The 16,056-nt window shown below is 33.8% G+C and overlaps 1 protein-coding gene across 4 annotated transcripts in view; it reads left to right on the forward strand.

Moving 5' to 3' along the window:
- Window positions 1–3,767: 3,767 nt before the first annotated feature.
- The window catches only part of LOC114206768 (UDP-glucuronosyltransferase 2A1), a 52,939-nt gene continuing 40,650 nt past the window's right edge, over window positions 3,768–16,056 (forward strand). For 2 of the 4 annotated variants that reach the window (XM_088020810.1, XM_028100666.2), the window contains exons 1-2: window positions 3,768–4,483; window positions 12,800–13,431. In XM_088020810.1, the coding sequence (XP_087876936.1) occupies window positions 3,768–4,483; window positions 12,800–13,431 (1,348 nt within the window). Of the gene's footprint in view, window positions 4,486–12,799; window positions 13,432–16,056 lie in introns of all 4 variants that reach the window. The other 2 variants (XM_028100668.2, XM_028100670.2) reach the window with 1 other exon arrangement.

Here is a 16,056-nt window from a genome sequence, read left to right on the forward strand (position 1 = left end):
CCATTTCTATTTTTAAAGAATTTGGATTTTTTCCCCAGGTATTATACTTCAGAATAATTTGATAGATATTGAGGGAACTGTTTTATAGAGCAGTAAAATGAAAGTTTTATCCCAGTGTGAACTCATTGGCCTCTTTAAAGGTTTATCTATTAGCTCTAGTTCCTACAGTGGACAGTTCATTTGGTCCTTCAGTAGGTAACACATAAAGTGAATACATAAAGGCAAAAATGATTCTCACAAGTGACTACTACAGTCTTTAAGATAGCATGTGTATAAGAATCAAGATGTCATCCTTTGGTAGGTATTTTATTTTCTTAATGTTGTGCAATGGATTTCTTATATTTATATATATTTTTTATATTTATATATTTTAAATTTATATATATCAAATAAGTTTTATGCAAAGTCAAATTTATTTATTAAAAAAGGGATATTTAAAGTTTCTGTAAAGAAATTCCTGTTGCAAAAGCTAGAACCAATTTTGGTAATGTAAATACTATATGTGGTCCCTTTTTGTGCAATTAATTGAAGCACATCTTTTATTATCATGATCTATGATAAAAAAATTTGTATATAGTAACTTCTCTTTAATTACATTAGCTTTTCCTTTGAACTCATGTGATTTCGTCAATATATTAGTCATATTTTTAGCTGTAGTCTCCAAAAATTTTTCTGGAGAGAGTAGATTAGCTTTTCAGTGATCTTAACATCAGAATAATTACAATCACATTTTTCATTTTCAAAAAAACCTTAATTTACCACCTCTTAAGTCTTTATGGCCAATATAATTTCTTCATGTAGCTTTCTATCAAATTTAAGAACACAAATCTAAAATTAAAATTCAATAGTTTGAGAAGCTTCTTAATACTGTTCCATTATTGAGATGCTTTTTTAAAAATTGAAGTTTATTTATGACATAACACTGGTTTCCTTTATGCATATTGGTCATCACTCATGTTCAGATACTTCAAACCCCAAGATGAGCATCAAATACCACATCTTTAATAAAACTTCCCTTTCTTTAGCCCCCACCTCCAACTCCCAAACAACAGAAAGCAATCTCTATATAGAGCTCTGATGCATTTTATCTGTGTCATTTCATCTGAAGGCACTTGTCTCTTTCTCTAGTTAGGAGAAAGAATTAAATGAGAAAGATAAGAGATTTTATATATGTCTTTTACTCCAGGCACTGTGATTGTAGCTTAATCAATATTATTTTATTTATTTAAATATAACTTTTATCTTATATATTGTTCATAATATTACATAATTTATAGTAGTTATTGAATAGTTATGCATTTATTATATATTAATAAATATTTATTATTTATTTTGTATTATTTAATACTCATAAAAGCTTCTTAAACTTTTTAATTTCTATTTTATAGATGAGAAAAGTGGGTCTCATCAATATGAAGCAGCATAGTGTTAAACTAGAATTCTTTGTTTTTGATTCTAAAATCTAAATTCTTATGCTATCATGCTGACTCTAATATACTATACTGATTTTTATTATAGTTATATATGCAATTGTTTCCACTGAGAGCATAAAATGGCTATAAGAATTATCTCTTTGATTCATCTTTCACTTAGCAGGGAGTTCTCTGTCTACTAGGCACCCAATAAACACAAATAAACTGAATAAAGACTATATTTTAATTGTTTAAAACTGAATCTGATTCCCTGATAGTGAATAAAATGAATATATTACAGGGAATTGTTACAAATTGTTTGTTCTAGTGAATCATGACAACTATTTTAAAGTATGCTGGCAAATAACTATGGATCAGGTTGACACCAGCAGGCAGAAATTTTGTACATACCATAAAATCTTAGTATATGGAGACTTGAATTGAAATACACACCACAAACTATATGATTAGTCTGCCAAACTCTGAATAGTACTCTGTAAAAGTTAGTAACTGTTTTAAAGAAGCAATCAATGTTTCCCTATAGATTACCTTTGGTGATAGGGGAGCTCAGAAAAGACATCACTAAAAAATATAAGATTTTTAATTTCAACAGGTTTATTAAAACAAAAAAGTCGTTTCTGCTTATTCATGGACATATGCATACACATGCACAATTTTCATAGAGATTATTTTACTCAGATGATTTGTCCTACTTTATCCAGTTTGGGTTACACAAATTTATATTGTGTATTTTATATTGTGTCATCATGTTTGGGGCACTTTATGGTTTAAATGGATAAGTTTCTTACAGCTGATAAGGGGCCATGATACACTCTGATAGGACAATGTATTCTAGTGGTTAATACAGTAGGATCTGGGAGCCAAAGAGCCTAAAGGCTACTACCACCAGTTTTTTCTTATTCTACTATATGAACTTGGCAAATTACTAAACTTCTCTGTTCCTTCTTTGATGTGAGAATATAGGATCTACTTCATCGAATCTTTTTATAGTGAGAAATAAATGAGATTAACATATGTAAAACACTTTGCACAGTGTCTGACACACAGCAAGTGCTTAATTAATACTAGCAATTATGAAAGGTTTGGTTAAAATGTATAGTAGTTATTCCTCACACAGGCCAGCTAGCTTTTGAGCAGCACTTTCCACAGAAGCAAAGTTGAATTAGCAATTCTCTTCAAAGAACTCCTATTGACTAGTAACATTACCCATCATCTCTTGCATGTATACTTATACACAGTTTTGTCATTTACTTATAATTTTTTCTCGGTGATTACCAACACAAAATATTCTCCTAATCATGGGGCATCTGGGTGGCTCAGTAGGTTAAGCATCTGCCTTCTGCTCAGGTCATGATCTCGGGGTCCTGAGATGGAGCCTCAAATAGGGTTCCCTGCTCAGTGGGGAGTCTGTTTCTCCCTCTCCTTCTACCCCTCTCCCATGCTTGTCCTCTTTCTCTCCCCCTTCAAATAAATAAAAAAAAACATTTTAATTTAAAAAATATTTTTCTAAACATATTATTAAAGTAGTAATAAACACTACACTTACTCTATTTGCTTGTACTTCACATTCTTGTAAGTATTCTCTTTGTAATAATCTTATCTATTAAGAACCAGTAACTAGGCGCGCCTGGGTAACTCAGTTCATTAAGCACCTGTCTTGGCTCAGGTCATGATCCCAGGGTCCTGGGATTGAGCCCTGTATCAGGATCCCTGATCAGTGGGGAGCCTGCTTCTCCCTCTCCTCCCTGCTCCCTCTCCTCCCTGCACCTACGCTCTCTACCTCTGTCTCTATCTCTGTGTGTCTCTCTCTCAAATAAATAAATAAAATCTTTTTAAAAAGAACCAGTTACTACTATAATAATATTTAATTGTTGTTAATGACATTTTATTAAATTTATTAAATATTGGAAAATCTATAGCCTTGGCATGTCTACATTTCTGAGTAAGTTCTGACCCAAACTGATATTTCAGTACCCAGGCCTGAGTTTAGAGTTGAGATATATAGTGGCCATGGAATTTAATAGTAAGAATTTCACAATTATGAGATGTAACGAAAGGTTTGAAAGATCAAGTTTAAGAAAATGATCAGAGAGTAAGAATTATAACCCAGCTAAAGGAACAGGTTGAGAAGTAAGACACATGTTACTCCAAGCCTGTAATTATCATAAAATATTGTGCTACCATGAGTAGTATCATTTGGTCAAGGGAAGACTCTGGAGGGTATCAGTTGTTTTGAATCAAAACTGAAAAATAATTTGCCTTTCCTTTTTGCTTGAAAAGCAGAGAAATTCATTTATGTCACATCTCATCAAGTCTTCTACATCAAGCTACCTCATGTTAAACAAGAACATTCTGCTGTTGTCTCTTACAATTAGTCTTTTAGGAATCACTCTTGGTGGGAATGTTCTGATTTGGCCAATGGAAGGGAGTCATTGGCTGAATATTAAGATACTTATAGATGAGTTGATTAAAAAGGAGCATAACGTGACTGTCTTAGTTGCCTCTGGTGCACTTTTCATCTCACCAACCTCTAACCCATCTCTAATATTTGAAATATATAAGGTGCCCTTTGGCAAAGAAAGAATAGAAGGAGTCATCAATGACTTTGTTTTGACATGGATGGAAAATAGGCCATCTCCTTCAACCATTTGGAGATTCTATCAGGAGATAGCCAGAGTCATCAAGAACTTTCACATACTGTCTAGAGAAATCTGTGATGGTGTTCTCAAAAACCAAAAGCTGATGGACAAGCTGAAGAAAAACAGATTTGACATCCTGATATCAGATCCAGTATTTCCCTGTGGTGATATAGTAGCTTTAAAATTGGGAATTCCATTTATGTACTCCTTGAGGTTTTCTCCAGCTTCAACAGTGGAAAAGCATTGTGGGAAGGTACCATTCCCTCCTTCCTATGTTCCTGCTGTATTATCAGAACTCACCGACCAGATGTCTTTCACTGACAGAGTAAGAAATTTCATCTCCTACCATCTGCAGGACTACATATTTGACACTCTTTGGAAATCATGGGATTCCTACTATAGTGAAGCTTTGGGTATGTAATTTTTTTTAATATCTGAATTTGAACAGAGTTTTGTATCACCTCTTTATTTCCCTGTAGCTGTTATTTTTCAATTGTACATATTGACAACTATATATTAGTATCATTTGAGAGCAGGAAGATAAAAAAACAATATGCTTTGTAACTATAGTGTGTTGTTTTCTAATTTTATGGATTCAAAGATACCAGCTAAGTTCTTTTATGGATAACATATAGAAAGAGTTTAAAATCAGGACTGAATCCCATTTAGATATTGCATTGACAATAGAAATTGCCTAGAAATTTCAGTGGTGAATAGAGAAAACTGCCAGATTAAGCTTCCTATAAGTCCATTACTAATACAGGCATTTGTGTGTGTGTGTGTGTGTGTGTGTGTGTGTTTAAAAACATACATGCATATGGACAATCTCTGATCATTGCTCATATATTTCCTACAGTCAGAGAAAGACAAATACCATATGATTTCACTCATATGTAAAATTTAAGAAACAAAACAGATGAACATAGGCGAAGGGAAAAAAAAGAGAAGGAAGCAACCCATAAGAGACTCTTAACTACAGAGTACAAACTAAGGGTTGTTGGAGAGGAGGCAGGCAGAGGATGGGCTAAATGGGGGATGAGTATTAAGGAGGGCACTTGTGTTGAGCACTGTGTTATACGTAAGTGATGAGTATTAAGGAGGGCACTTGTGATGAGCACTGTGTTATATGTAAGTGATGAATCACTAAACTCTACTCCTGAAACCAGTATTACATTATATGTTAACTAACTAGAATTTAATAAAAACTTAAAAAAATCAATCAATAAATAACAGGTGTGAGATGATATCTCATTGTGGTTTTGATTTGCATTTCCCTGATGATGAGTGATGTTGAGCCCATATTCATGTACCTGTTGGTCATTTGTATGTTTTCTTTGGAAAAATATCTATTCATGTCCTCTAGCCATTTTTTTTTTGCTATTAAGTTATATGAGTTTTTATACATTGTGGATATTAATCTCTTATAAGATGTCTGATTTGCAAATATTTTCTCCCATTAGATAAGTTGCTTTTTCATTTGTTGATGGTTTCCTTTGCTGTGTGGAAGCTTTTTAGTTTCATGTAGTTGCACTTGTTTATTTTTCTTTTGTTACCTTTGGTGTCAAATCCAAAAAATCATGGCCAAGACTGATGTCAAGGAGCTGACCACCTATATTTTATTCTAGGAGTCTTATGGTTCCAGGTCTTATTGATCAAGTCTTTAAATCATTTTCAGTTGGTTTTTGTGTATGGTGTAAGAAAGTGATCCAGTTTCATTCTTCTGCATATAACTGCCCAGTTTTCCACTTATTAAAGAGGCTGTCCTTTCCCCATTGTGTGTTCTTGGCTTCTTTGTAATGAATTAATTGACCATTTAAGTGTGGGTTCTTTGGCAAGGATTGTTAAGAGAAGCGTTAATTACAATTGGTTCATCATCCCCTCTGGGTATGCTAAATAGTTGTCCCCAAATTCAAAAATAGATGTTTGTCTCCTGGGATATAAATGAAAACTGAGCTATTCTGTTATTCAGAGAAAATAAGCATATCTGCTATGTTGATTATAAACTACCCTACGAAGATAGAAGTGAATGGTCAGTATTGAAGGGCTAAAACTAGATCTTTAAAAAATGAAGAAAATGGATGAAGAAATGGCAATTTTATGAGACAATCAAGCTGTCAGGATCTGCAAAATCTCTTTAATCTGCTCATGCATGTAGTAAACAAACACATCTGAATATGTGCAGAATCTCAGTTAATGAAATAGAGGAGTGTGTACATAGTGCCTTAGTCACGATATAGGTTTACGTTTTTATCTCATTACTTATGTTTTTATCAACGACTTGTTCTCAGTCTTGGAATAACAATTATGATCACAATGCTTCTTATTCATATTGGTGACATTATTAGCCAGATAAACCTTCCTCATGCTGGCAGTCTCAGAATCACATGTTCCATTGTATTATGCTTGTAAGTGAATACTGGTAATAAAACCACACAATTTTCCCAGTCATAAGGCATGAGACTAATCTTTCTTAACAATTTGTTCATGGGAACGTAATGAAGATTTATAAAAATGTTCTTATCCTCTGATTTTGATAATATCATGTTTCTAATCAAATTACACTCTTTTGACTTAAAATGACTATTTAAGTTTGTCTTTACAAACGATATTCTTACTGATGTCCAGGGACATGAACACTCATATTCAAAAGACCAGGTAAGAAATAAAAGTACTTAAATGACAGAGTAATTCGTTTTTGTGCAAGCCTTTGTACATGTAGAATGATAAATGGGAATGATAAATGGAACTGACTTATAAAAATCACTTCTTTCCAATGTGTAATTTGATTTTTTTTTTTTACTTTAGTTTAAATGCTCTAAACAAAGTCATTGCAATGAGCCCATGTCCACAGGTCTCAAATTATCACACCTGAGTATATAAATGGGACAACTTCCTGTAAGATTACCTTTCTGCAGTGGAATGCAATAACCTCAGGAGTCCTTAATCTCTGCTAATTGCTAGGTCAGATATTATAATGTTTAAATAACTTCTTTTATTTCAGCATATGGGCATTTGGTTCAAACTCATGGTTCAAAATCATGATAGCAATAATAATTAATATTTGTTGATTTCTTCCTGTGTACTAGACACTGTAATAAGTCCTTCACATGTTATATCTCTTAATCTTTGCAATGAAGAAAAAACTACTATCACAGATGAGATTATTGAGGCTGGGAGATATCAGTTGCTAAAATAAAATTATATAGTGACTAGTAGGAGAAAATAGTTTTCAAATGAAAGTCTGACACCACAACTGCTAGAAAAATTTTTCTCTCTTTTTAAAATTTCAGGTGCAAATCTATCAATTATTCAGGATATTTTAGGTTTAAACTTTCTCCAGTACTTTTCCTCTTCCTTTCAGTGAATTTAGCTTTTGAAGTCTGCTGTTCTATTTCTTATTTATATTAAATTTGCTAACTGGAGTTTAATTGGCTTGTGTTATCACTAGGTAACTTGCTGTTTCTTTAGGCAAAGGTTTCCATATGACTGTTCCCTGGGGCGAGTTGCCTGAGGATAGGTATCTGGTCCTAAGAGAACTTAAAATGCCATGTTTAACTGAAAGAAAAGGCTTCTACAGATTTCAAATGTATTTATTTAGAGTTGAGCCAGGTAAATATTGTTTTTATGTACATATTAACAACAAAAAAGCCCACCAAAATTGGGGGAATGTTTAAGAAAAAAATAATGTAGCATTTTAATGCCAGTAAAAATATTTATAATCCATAAACATACCTATTGCTACCAACAGTTATACCTTTTGGCCTGTATAGAAACAAATAGCTTTTTTGTGTGAATAATCTTTATATGTTAGATTTATATGAATACATAATGTATTATTATACATGAATAATTAGGTGATTAATCTCTAAGAACTAATGCCATCTATAACAGCAGACTTTCCTGTTAAGTGTAATAGAAAAAACAATAGATCTTCAAAAAAAATTATGACTATAATATTCAGATCTTTACGTGAACTAAACACCGAGCACAGGTAATTAATGTAAAATGAAGTGTTAGAAATGTAACAAATGTGAATGTGTATATCTCCAAAGTGTTTGATTTCCAATAGTCATTTTAAAGGAGAGAAAAATGTATTGGGATTCTTTCCCTGAAGAGTACTACATGTTGGTTTGGAACTTTTTTTTTTTCTCTCTTTCTTCCCAGTCTTTTTCTTGTTTCCCTCTATCTTCTCTTCCTCTTTTCTTCCTCTATTTTTCAATGTAAATTAATTTTGTTTGGTTAGAATCTTTCAAGTGACCTTATTAGCATCCCCTTTTTCATAATGACCCATGAATGGGATGACAGCCATAAGCAAGACATCCAAGATGGAATTTGCTATGGGACATGCACAATTTCAAGGGCACTGTCACTCTTTGCTCCCACTCAATGAAAGGGAATGGAGATGATCATTTTTATGGATATAATCTTGAGTTTTCTATGTGTGTATTCCTTAAAATAAGTCACTTGTGAACTTTGGTACTGAATACATTGTTAGTAACATATCATTCGTGATGTGCCTCAAGACTGAGCATGACTGACACCTGTAGAGGAACTTGTGGTGTTTGGGAAGACCTGCACCAAAGCTCAGACACCCCAGAGGACCATTATCTGGGAAGTGGAAGAAGTGGGTCTAGGTGATGAGATCTGGTTAAACTGGTAGTTTTTAAAGTAAGATTCTCTCCCTATGTTATCATATACAGCTAACATTTATTGAGCATGGATGCTGTTCCAAATAATGTACACGCATTTTTTTTTTCACTCAGTCCTCACAACTATAAGAAATAAGCACCAGGATTCTCCACCATTTTGTAATGAGGAGACTGAGTAACTCACCTGAGGTTACAATGAAGAAAGTGGTGACACATTTGATGTGAGACCCTGAGCTAAAAGAAAAGTTCTAGAAAGATACTCAGTTTATATACAATAAAACAAAGGGGAAGAAAAAGTACATCAAATTTTAAGCTTTCAAGAATGCATTAACTAAATGCATTCAAGGAACTAAAAAAAAAAGTTGAAGCTCTAATGTGAAGTTAAAATTCTAAGGTTACTAAGGAGTTGATTACTCAGTTTTTAAAAATAGTATGAAAGATGGTTTCCAAGCCATCTTTGGGACATCTTTATGGCCTTTGGGACCACCTCCAATCCAAGAGACAATGAGAAATAAATTAGCACAATTAAATTCTAGCCATTCATTGAAATGCTCACAGGAAGAGGAGACCTGTAACTCAGGGTATGTAGTTGGGGGGAAAATTGTAAGAAAAAACTTGCATACAAAAATGTTGTTTCAAGGATTCTCAATTCAAACTAATAGCATTATGCATATTTTAAAGAACTTTAATCTTAATTTAATTTTATACAGATGAACTACACATTCTCGAGCAAGTGTTATATATACTGTTAAACAATACAAATGCAGCTGAGTGAATTTGAGTATCTAATTGGCTTTATTAAATGGTTCAGAGATAGGACGCATCTCATCTAGCAAGTAGAGGGGAACTCTGTAGAGCTGTAGAAAAGAAAGGTTTAAACAGGGCAGATTGCAGGGAATTACTAGCAAAGAATGCAGTGTTTTAGGCAAAGTTTCCTTCCTAAGGGGAAGAGAAAAGTCAGCAGATTACCTCCTAGTGTTGACCAGGAAATTCCAGTTGGCAGGTGAGAGGTTACATGCCTGGGGCAGGGTGGGGTGCAGTTAGACTAAGTCTTGGTTTACTGACGTGGGACATTAACAAGACTTCATTTGGGCCTGTGCCTCTCTTTTTAACAACATAAATCTTATTAAATATGATTCTGAGAACTTTATTTTATTACCATTTGGAGTACTTCCTTTCAAAGCAAGCAGAGTAAGAATGAGAACTTGATTCAAAGTATAAGGACAATATTCTAATTGGTGCAAACTTTCTCTGGCTGACTTATTTTTCACCCAGGCTACTCATATATTGATGTTTCATAGGCATATTTAAAAATATTATTTTCTGGGCTCTTTAATTATGTTTAAGATGTCATATTATCAAATAGTCATAATTATGAAATGTAGTGGTTTTCTAATTTTTGCTGTTATAAACTGTATCTCACATTTTAAAAAATAGAAGAAAGAAGAAAGAACATTGGGCTGGGAACTGGAATACTTAGGCATTCATCTCATCTGCCGCTTACTAGCAATACAACTTTGAGATTATTTAAAACTTTCTCGATCTGTGTTCTTACATATAAAATGATGGAGTTGGCCAAACTGAACTCATTCTCGCTCCAGAATGCCAACCCCACTATGCTCTTACCACTTCTTATTCAGAAAAGCTATTAGTGAACTCATGAAGCAAACAAACGTGATCATTTTAAATCAATGAACTTCATTTTTGTCATGAAATCAGGAATATTTGGAAGTAATTATTATTTTTTCCCATTGATGGAAATTAAATCTATGATTACACCTACATATATCCCCAAACATAATTTATTTTTTATCTTCTTAAGATGTTTGAATTTGCAATGATATATTGCAGGCATACAGGGAACTGCGGAATAAATATAACAGACATCTACATTGACACTGGTGAAATTAAACACTGTAACATCGAAGTATACTTTGAAAACAAAAAACAGATATGTTAGTTATTAATAAATTCTATTATCTGCAATTGCTCTTCAGTAAATTAGATAATTATGTTACTGTCCTGAAAAGGCCACTTAACAGTGGCAAACAGACTCCTTGAACACTTCTTTTTTCTTTTATTCAGGGTAAGTCATGTATTTGATTTGGGGATATATTTTGATAAGCTTTTAAGTGCTAATATAACTGTTGCTAAAGAACAATCCCTAATTAATTATTATATTCTACTTACGTGGACCTCAATAATTGGACAAATCTAAGTATTTTATAGATAAACTTTTGGTTATGCCTTATATGTTGTGTTTTGTCACCTCTTTATTGGAAGGTCATGACAGCAACAGAATTATGAAGATACATCAAATTCTTTCCACTAGGCCTATATTAGTGGTCATTGGGATTACTCATACTCTTCTCTTGCTGTTGTGCTTCAAAATCTAATTAATTCTAAAAGTACAGACATTATATTCAAACTGAGGCTGACTCTTGAAAGGACACAAATACAATAATTCTAAAAGCATCACTTCTCTCTCTCTTCTTCCCCTTTCTCTGTCTTTCTGGTCTTTTTGTTACTCAAAGTCCTGTAATTAGTCAGTTTAAAGGCAACAGAGCATGAAAAGAAAACAAACCGCTTAATTTCCATTCTCAATTCCTGGTTTCTATCCTTTTAATCACGTTATTTGTTCTTATTTTCTCTTTTTAATGGCAACTTCTAATGATTTCAGCTTTTAAAATAGCATCAATATATGGTTGCCCTTGTATAGTTTGGCATTTACTAAGAATCTCAACGGACAGATATCATTTTATCTACGTCTAGCTGGTCATTCTGTAGCTAGCCCATTGGTTTACCGATCAATCTTCAGGCAAATTTATTAATCTACAAACATTACCAAACTTTTGCTTTGAACCAAGCAGTTTACAAAGCAACTTCGCAGATATTATTGCTAATCCACAAAGTAATATAACAAATTAACATCACTATCTCTCATTTATGCATGAGAAAACCAAGGCTGAAAGGGTCTAGGTAATTTTCCAGGGTCACAAAGCTTGTAAAAGAACAGTTTTTGAATCTGGGGCTATTGAACTCTAGTGTCCACCCAATTTAAGCTACTACACAATTCTGAGTGAAAAAGCGTGTGGTTTCTTGAGGGGCTAGGCCCTATCTTCTTGATTTGTATATGAAGATGTCATATGAAAGAAAGTGAAAAATTCTGTGCAAGGAGATGATTATCAGTATGCTTTATCAGAGAAGAAAACTCTCCTCTGACAAATGTGTAATAATTTGCTCTATAACCCAATTAATCTAAAACATCTTGAAATCTTTGAGAAAACCTCTTCTAAGTGAAGGTTGTTTTTAGTTTTTCTTCCTAAATATGAGCCATGGGGAAGTAATAATAATGCTGGTCATTGTGCATTGCCAAAGTCTCTAAAACTTACAAAGATGAGACATAATACCGTGGAAATCCAGCAATTTCTCAAATGATGTTATGATAATAGTCCCAGTTGCCCTACTTTGTCATATGTTTTTAAGGTATGCAACTCAACATTAATTTCATTATCTATGAAATGTAGCAAGTAATTTATGCCACACAACTCTGGAAGGGACTGAATTAGACAATGTATGTAAAAATGCCTCATAATAGATATCTAACTTGAAGTTACTGTAAGTTTTGAGAAAGTGGCTTTAGCAGTAAGAACTATTATTTTTTGTTTAACCTAATTTTAGGAAAGAAAAATTAAAGACACATTTTACAATTATTATCACAGAGTACACAGACCCCAGGCTTATAACTTGACTTCTTCTTTTACTTTCAAATAGGACTTGATTTATTTCTGTTGCTAGAATAATAATATTATTACATATAATGGCTTGAATTATATTATTTTCCTTTTAATCTATAGATGAATTGACCTATGAATGAGTATACCCGTCACATCAAACATTATTTGAAAAAATAATCTACCTAAATATACTTTGAAAATTTCTTTTTATCTTAAAAGATCTACGGTAGGATGGTTTTCAGAATGGATATCACCATGCCTAAGAAGTTTTTCCAGCTGCTCGTTTTTAATTTGACTTTGACTGAAATTGTTCTAAGTGGAAATGTGCTCATTTGGCCAACGGATGGTAGCCATTGGTTAAATATTAAGATCATTCTAGAGGAGCTGATTCAAAGAAATCACAATGTGACTGTACTGGCTTCATCAACAGCTCTATACATCAACTTTAATCCTGATTCTCCTGTGAATTTTGAGGTGATACCTGTCTCCCTTTTGAAGACCAATATAGAATCCTTAATTGAACACATGATAAAGCTGTGGCTAGACCACAGACCAACTCCTCTCACACTCTGGACTTTCTATAAAGAACTAGGAAATCTTCTAGATACTTTTTTTCGAATCAATATACAAATCTGTGATGGAGTATTAAACAACCCCAAGTTAATGGCAAGACTTCAGAAAGGTGGTTTTGATGTGTTGGTAGCAGACCCAGTAATTCTCTGTGGGGACCTCATTGCTCTGAAATTAGGAATTCCATTTGTGTACACATTGAGGTTCTCTCCAGCCTCCACAGTTGAGAGACACTGTGGGAAAATCCCAGCACCTGCCTCCTATGTACCTGCAGCTTTGTCGGAGCTCACTGACCAGATGACCTTTGGTGAGAGGGTTAAAAATACTCTCTCTTATCCTCTGCAAGACTACATATTTCAGTCCTACTGGGGAGAATGGAATTCTTACTACAGCAAAGTTCTAGGTAAGTCTCTAAAATATTATCTTATTAATGTCTCCAGATATCCCATTTATTCTTGTTGGTAAACAGCAAACAGTGTCTGTCCCACTGCACATGCCAGGCTGAAGTAAATATACTCGTTATATATAATACCCTCATACAAGATCATTCTTTTTGGATAAAGTCCTTAAAAATGTAATGGTGGTATTATTATGCATGCTAGTGCTTCAAAGTAAATAATTTTGTGCCTGTTTAGGCCATGGGTTTTCAATGAGTGAATCAATCTTCAAATATAAATGAAAGTGCCTTTACTAGGATGAATTGCGGCGCTGCTAAAAAATACCTGGCAAACATTTTGAAGTGATACATGATTTCCTTTCCCTCCTTCATTCCTCATTCTTTTCATTGTCTGCAGAAAACTTTAAAAAGCCTAGGATTGGGCACTGGAAACCTGAGTTTACACCCTCCCCCATCTCTCACTATCTCTCCATCTTAGGCTCCTCTGGGTGCTTAGATTAGCACATCTCATCTCCAGCTTAATGTCTCTGTATCCTTCGGCAATCCTCAAGTTTCCTTGCCTCACATATTCCTGCGAGGATCAAATAAAATAATGCAAACAGCTCTGTATGGTTGTTTATCTTTCTGATCCTCATGAACCTTCCTTCATTTTTCTATTTTCTTCTCTCCTGAAGGTTTTTTTTTCTCTAGATTTATCAGTATTAAGTACCAGGGATATTAATTAACAGCAGAAATTAACCATTGATACTACCAATGGTGCTTTCTCACAAAGATAATATGCAAAATATTGTCCTTTTACATACCTTTCAGCCTTCCTCCCTCCCCCTCTTTATTTTCCTTTCTTTCTCCTTCCCCTCTCCTCTCCCTCCCTCCGTTCCTCTCTCCCTTCCTTCCTTTCTTCTACTATGCTTTCTTTGTGTAAAAAAAAAAAAAAGAGTATTTATTGAACACCAACCCGGTACCTGCCACTTTTCTAGGTACATTTGGCAAAACAGATCAAAATCTCTACTCCCCTTGGAGCTTACATTTTAGTAAGAGGATACAGACAGTAAATAAATAAAATATAAGATGTTAGACTGTGATATACGCTATGTAGTAAAATAAGAATAGGTAGTTTTGGGAGGAAGGTTATACTTTTAACTCCAGTGGTCAGGGAGGGTCTCAAAGGGTGACATTCAAATGAAGACCTGAGGGCAGTGAGTGTGAGAGCCATTGGGATCTCTGTGGGAAAAACATTTTAGACATCCATAAGAACAAGTGGAAAGATCTGTGGCAAGCCATCGAAGCAGGAATACCCTCACTGTAACGTGACCTTAATCTTCCCTTTCACAAGCAGAATTTGTATATGTTTTTTTCTTTCCTCGTTTTTGGAATATTCTTCATCCAATTTTCCATCACTTAAACTTTTAAATTTCTTCATAGAGTTGTCTGAGGGAAGATATTGAACTTACCACACATATATAAATAAAAGATATGCAAGATAATTCAAATTTGTATATGCATTTAAAAATACGGTAATTAGAATTTTAAAAGTAAAATGTTGTGTTTTTATATTCCTTATAATGTCACTTAACTACATTTTCTTTTTCTCTGGGTTCCAAATTTCATATGCCTCAATGACATATTTTGATTTATTATTTATTTATTTATTTTCAAAAAACATTTTATTTATTTATTTGACAGAGAGAGACACAGCGAGAGAGGGAACACAAGCAGGGGGAATGGGAGAGGGAGAAGCAGGCCTCCCTCTGAGGAGGGAGCCCGATGGGGGGCTCAATCCCAGGACCCTGGGATCATGACCCAAGCCGAAGGCAGCCGCTTAACGACTGAGCCACCCAGGTGCCCCAATGACATATTTTGATTTAAATTTAGATGTTATTTTCCAAGACATTTGCAATGTGTCCTTTAATAATTACTTCTGCCCATAGATGCATCACATACCAACTATTGCAGGTATTGAGTGAGATAACACTCTCTGTTCCTTAAATAAGGGGATACAAAAAGTAAGGTGGTGAAGGTTTGGAAATCACATGAGGTTCTGGGTTCAAGTTCCATTTGCTGTGTAATTTCAGGCAAGTGATTTAAACTCTGAGTCACAACATTTCTACCTTTTTAAAAGGGGGTAATTATTTCATTGGACTCTTCAGGATGATCATATGATATATGGATATGCTATGTCAATTATAAAGAATTGTACTTATGTTAAATGTTATTTATAGCAAACTATGTAAGAACTCTGCAAATGACAAAAACCCGGGTTCTGTGCTTACTAAGTAGTCAATATAGATAAGCAAAGAATAAATAGCCTCTGGGGTATACTAACTCTTCCTTCTCAGAAGGAATCATGACAGATTATATAATGTATGCAAAAGCCTTTGTAAAACAGAATGTTCTTATCTTCTCATTTTCACAGGATCATAATCTAGTTCCAGAAATCCCATATCCTGAGAAATTAGAAATCATATTTACTTTAATCCTTTATACTCCTCATGTTACTAAACATACTTGAACAACAAATAATTGCCTTGGATATTTTATTTCAAATTGAAGTATTGGGAGTAGTATAATCTTATTTGTCTTTTGACTGCAATTACATTCTTAAAAGTATTAGGGACACCTGGTAGCTATAAA

This window comes from Eumetopias jubatus, unplaced genomic scaffold (genome assembly GCF_037043125.1).
Source record: "Eumetopias jubatus isolate StellerSeaLion01/CBP00866 unplaced genomic scaffold, mEumJub1_p1.0 scaffold_2, whole genome shotgun sequence".
NCBI classification, from domain to species: domain Eukaryota; kingdom Metazoa; phylum Chordata; class Mammalia; order Carnivora; family Otariidae; genus Eumetopias; species Eumetopias jubatus.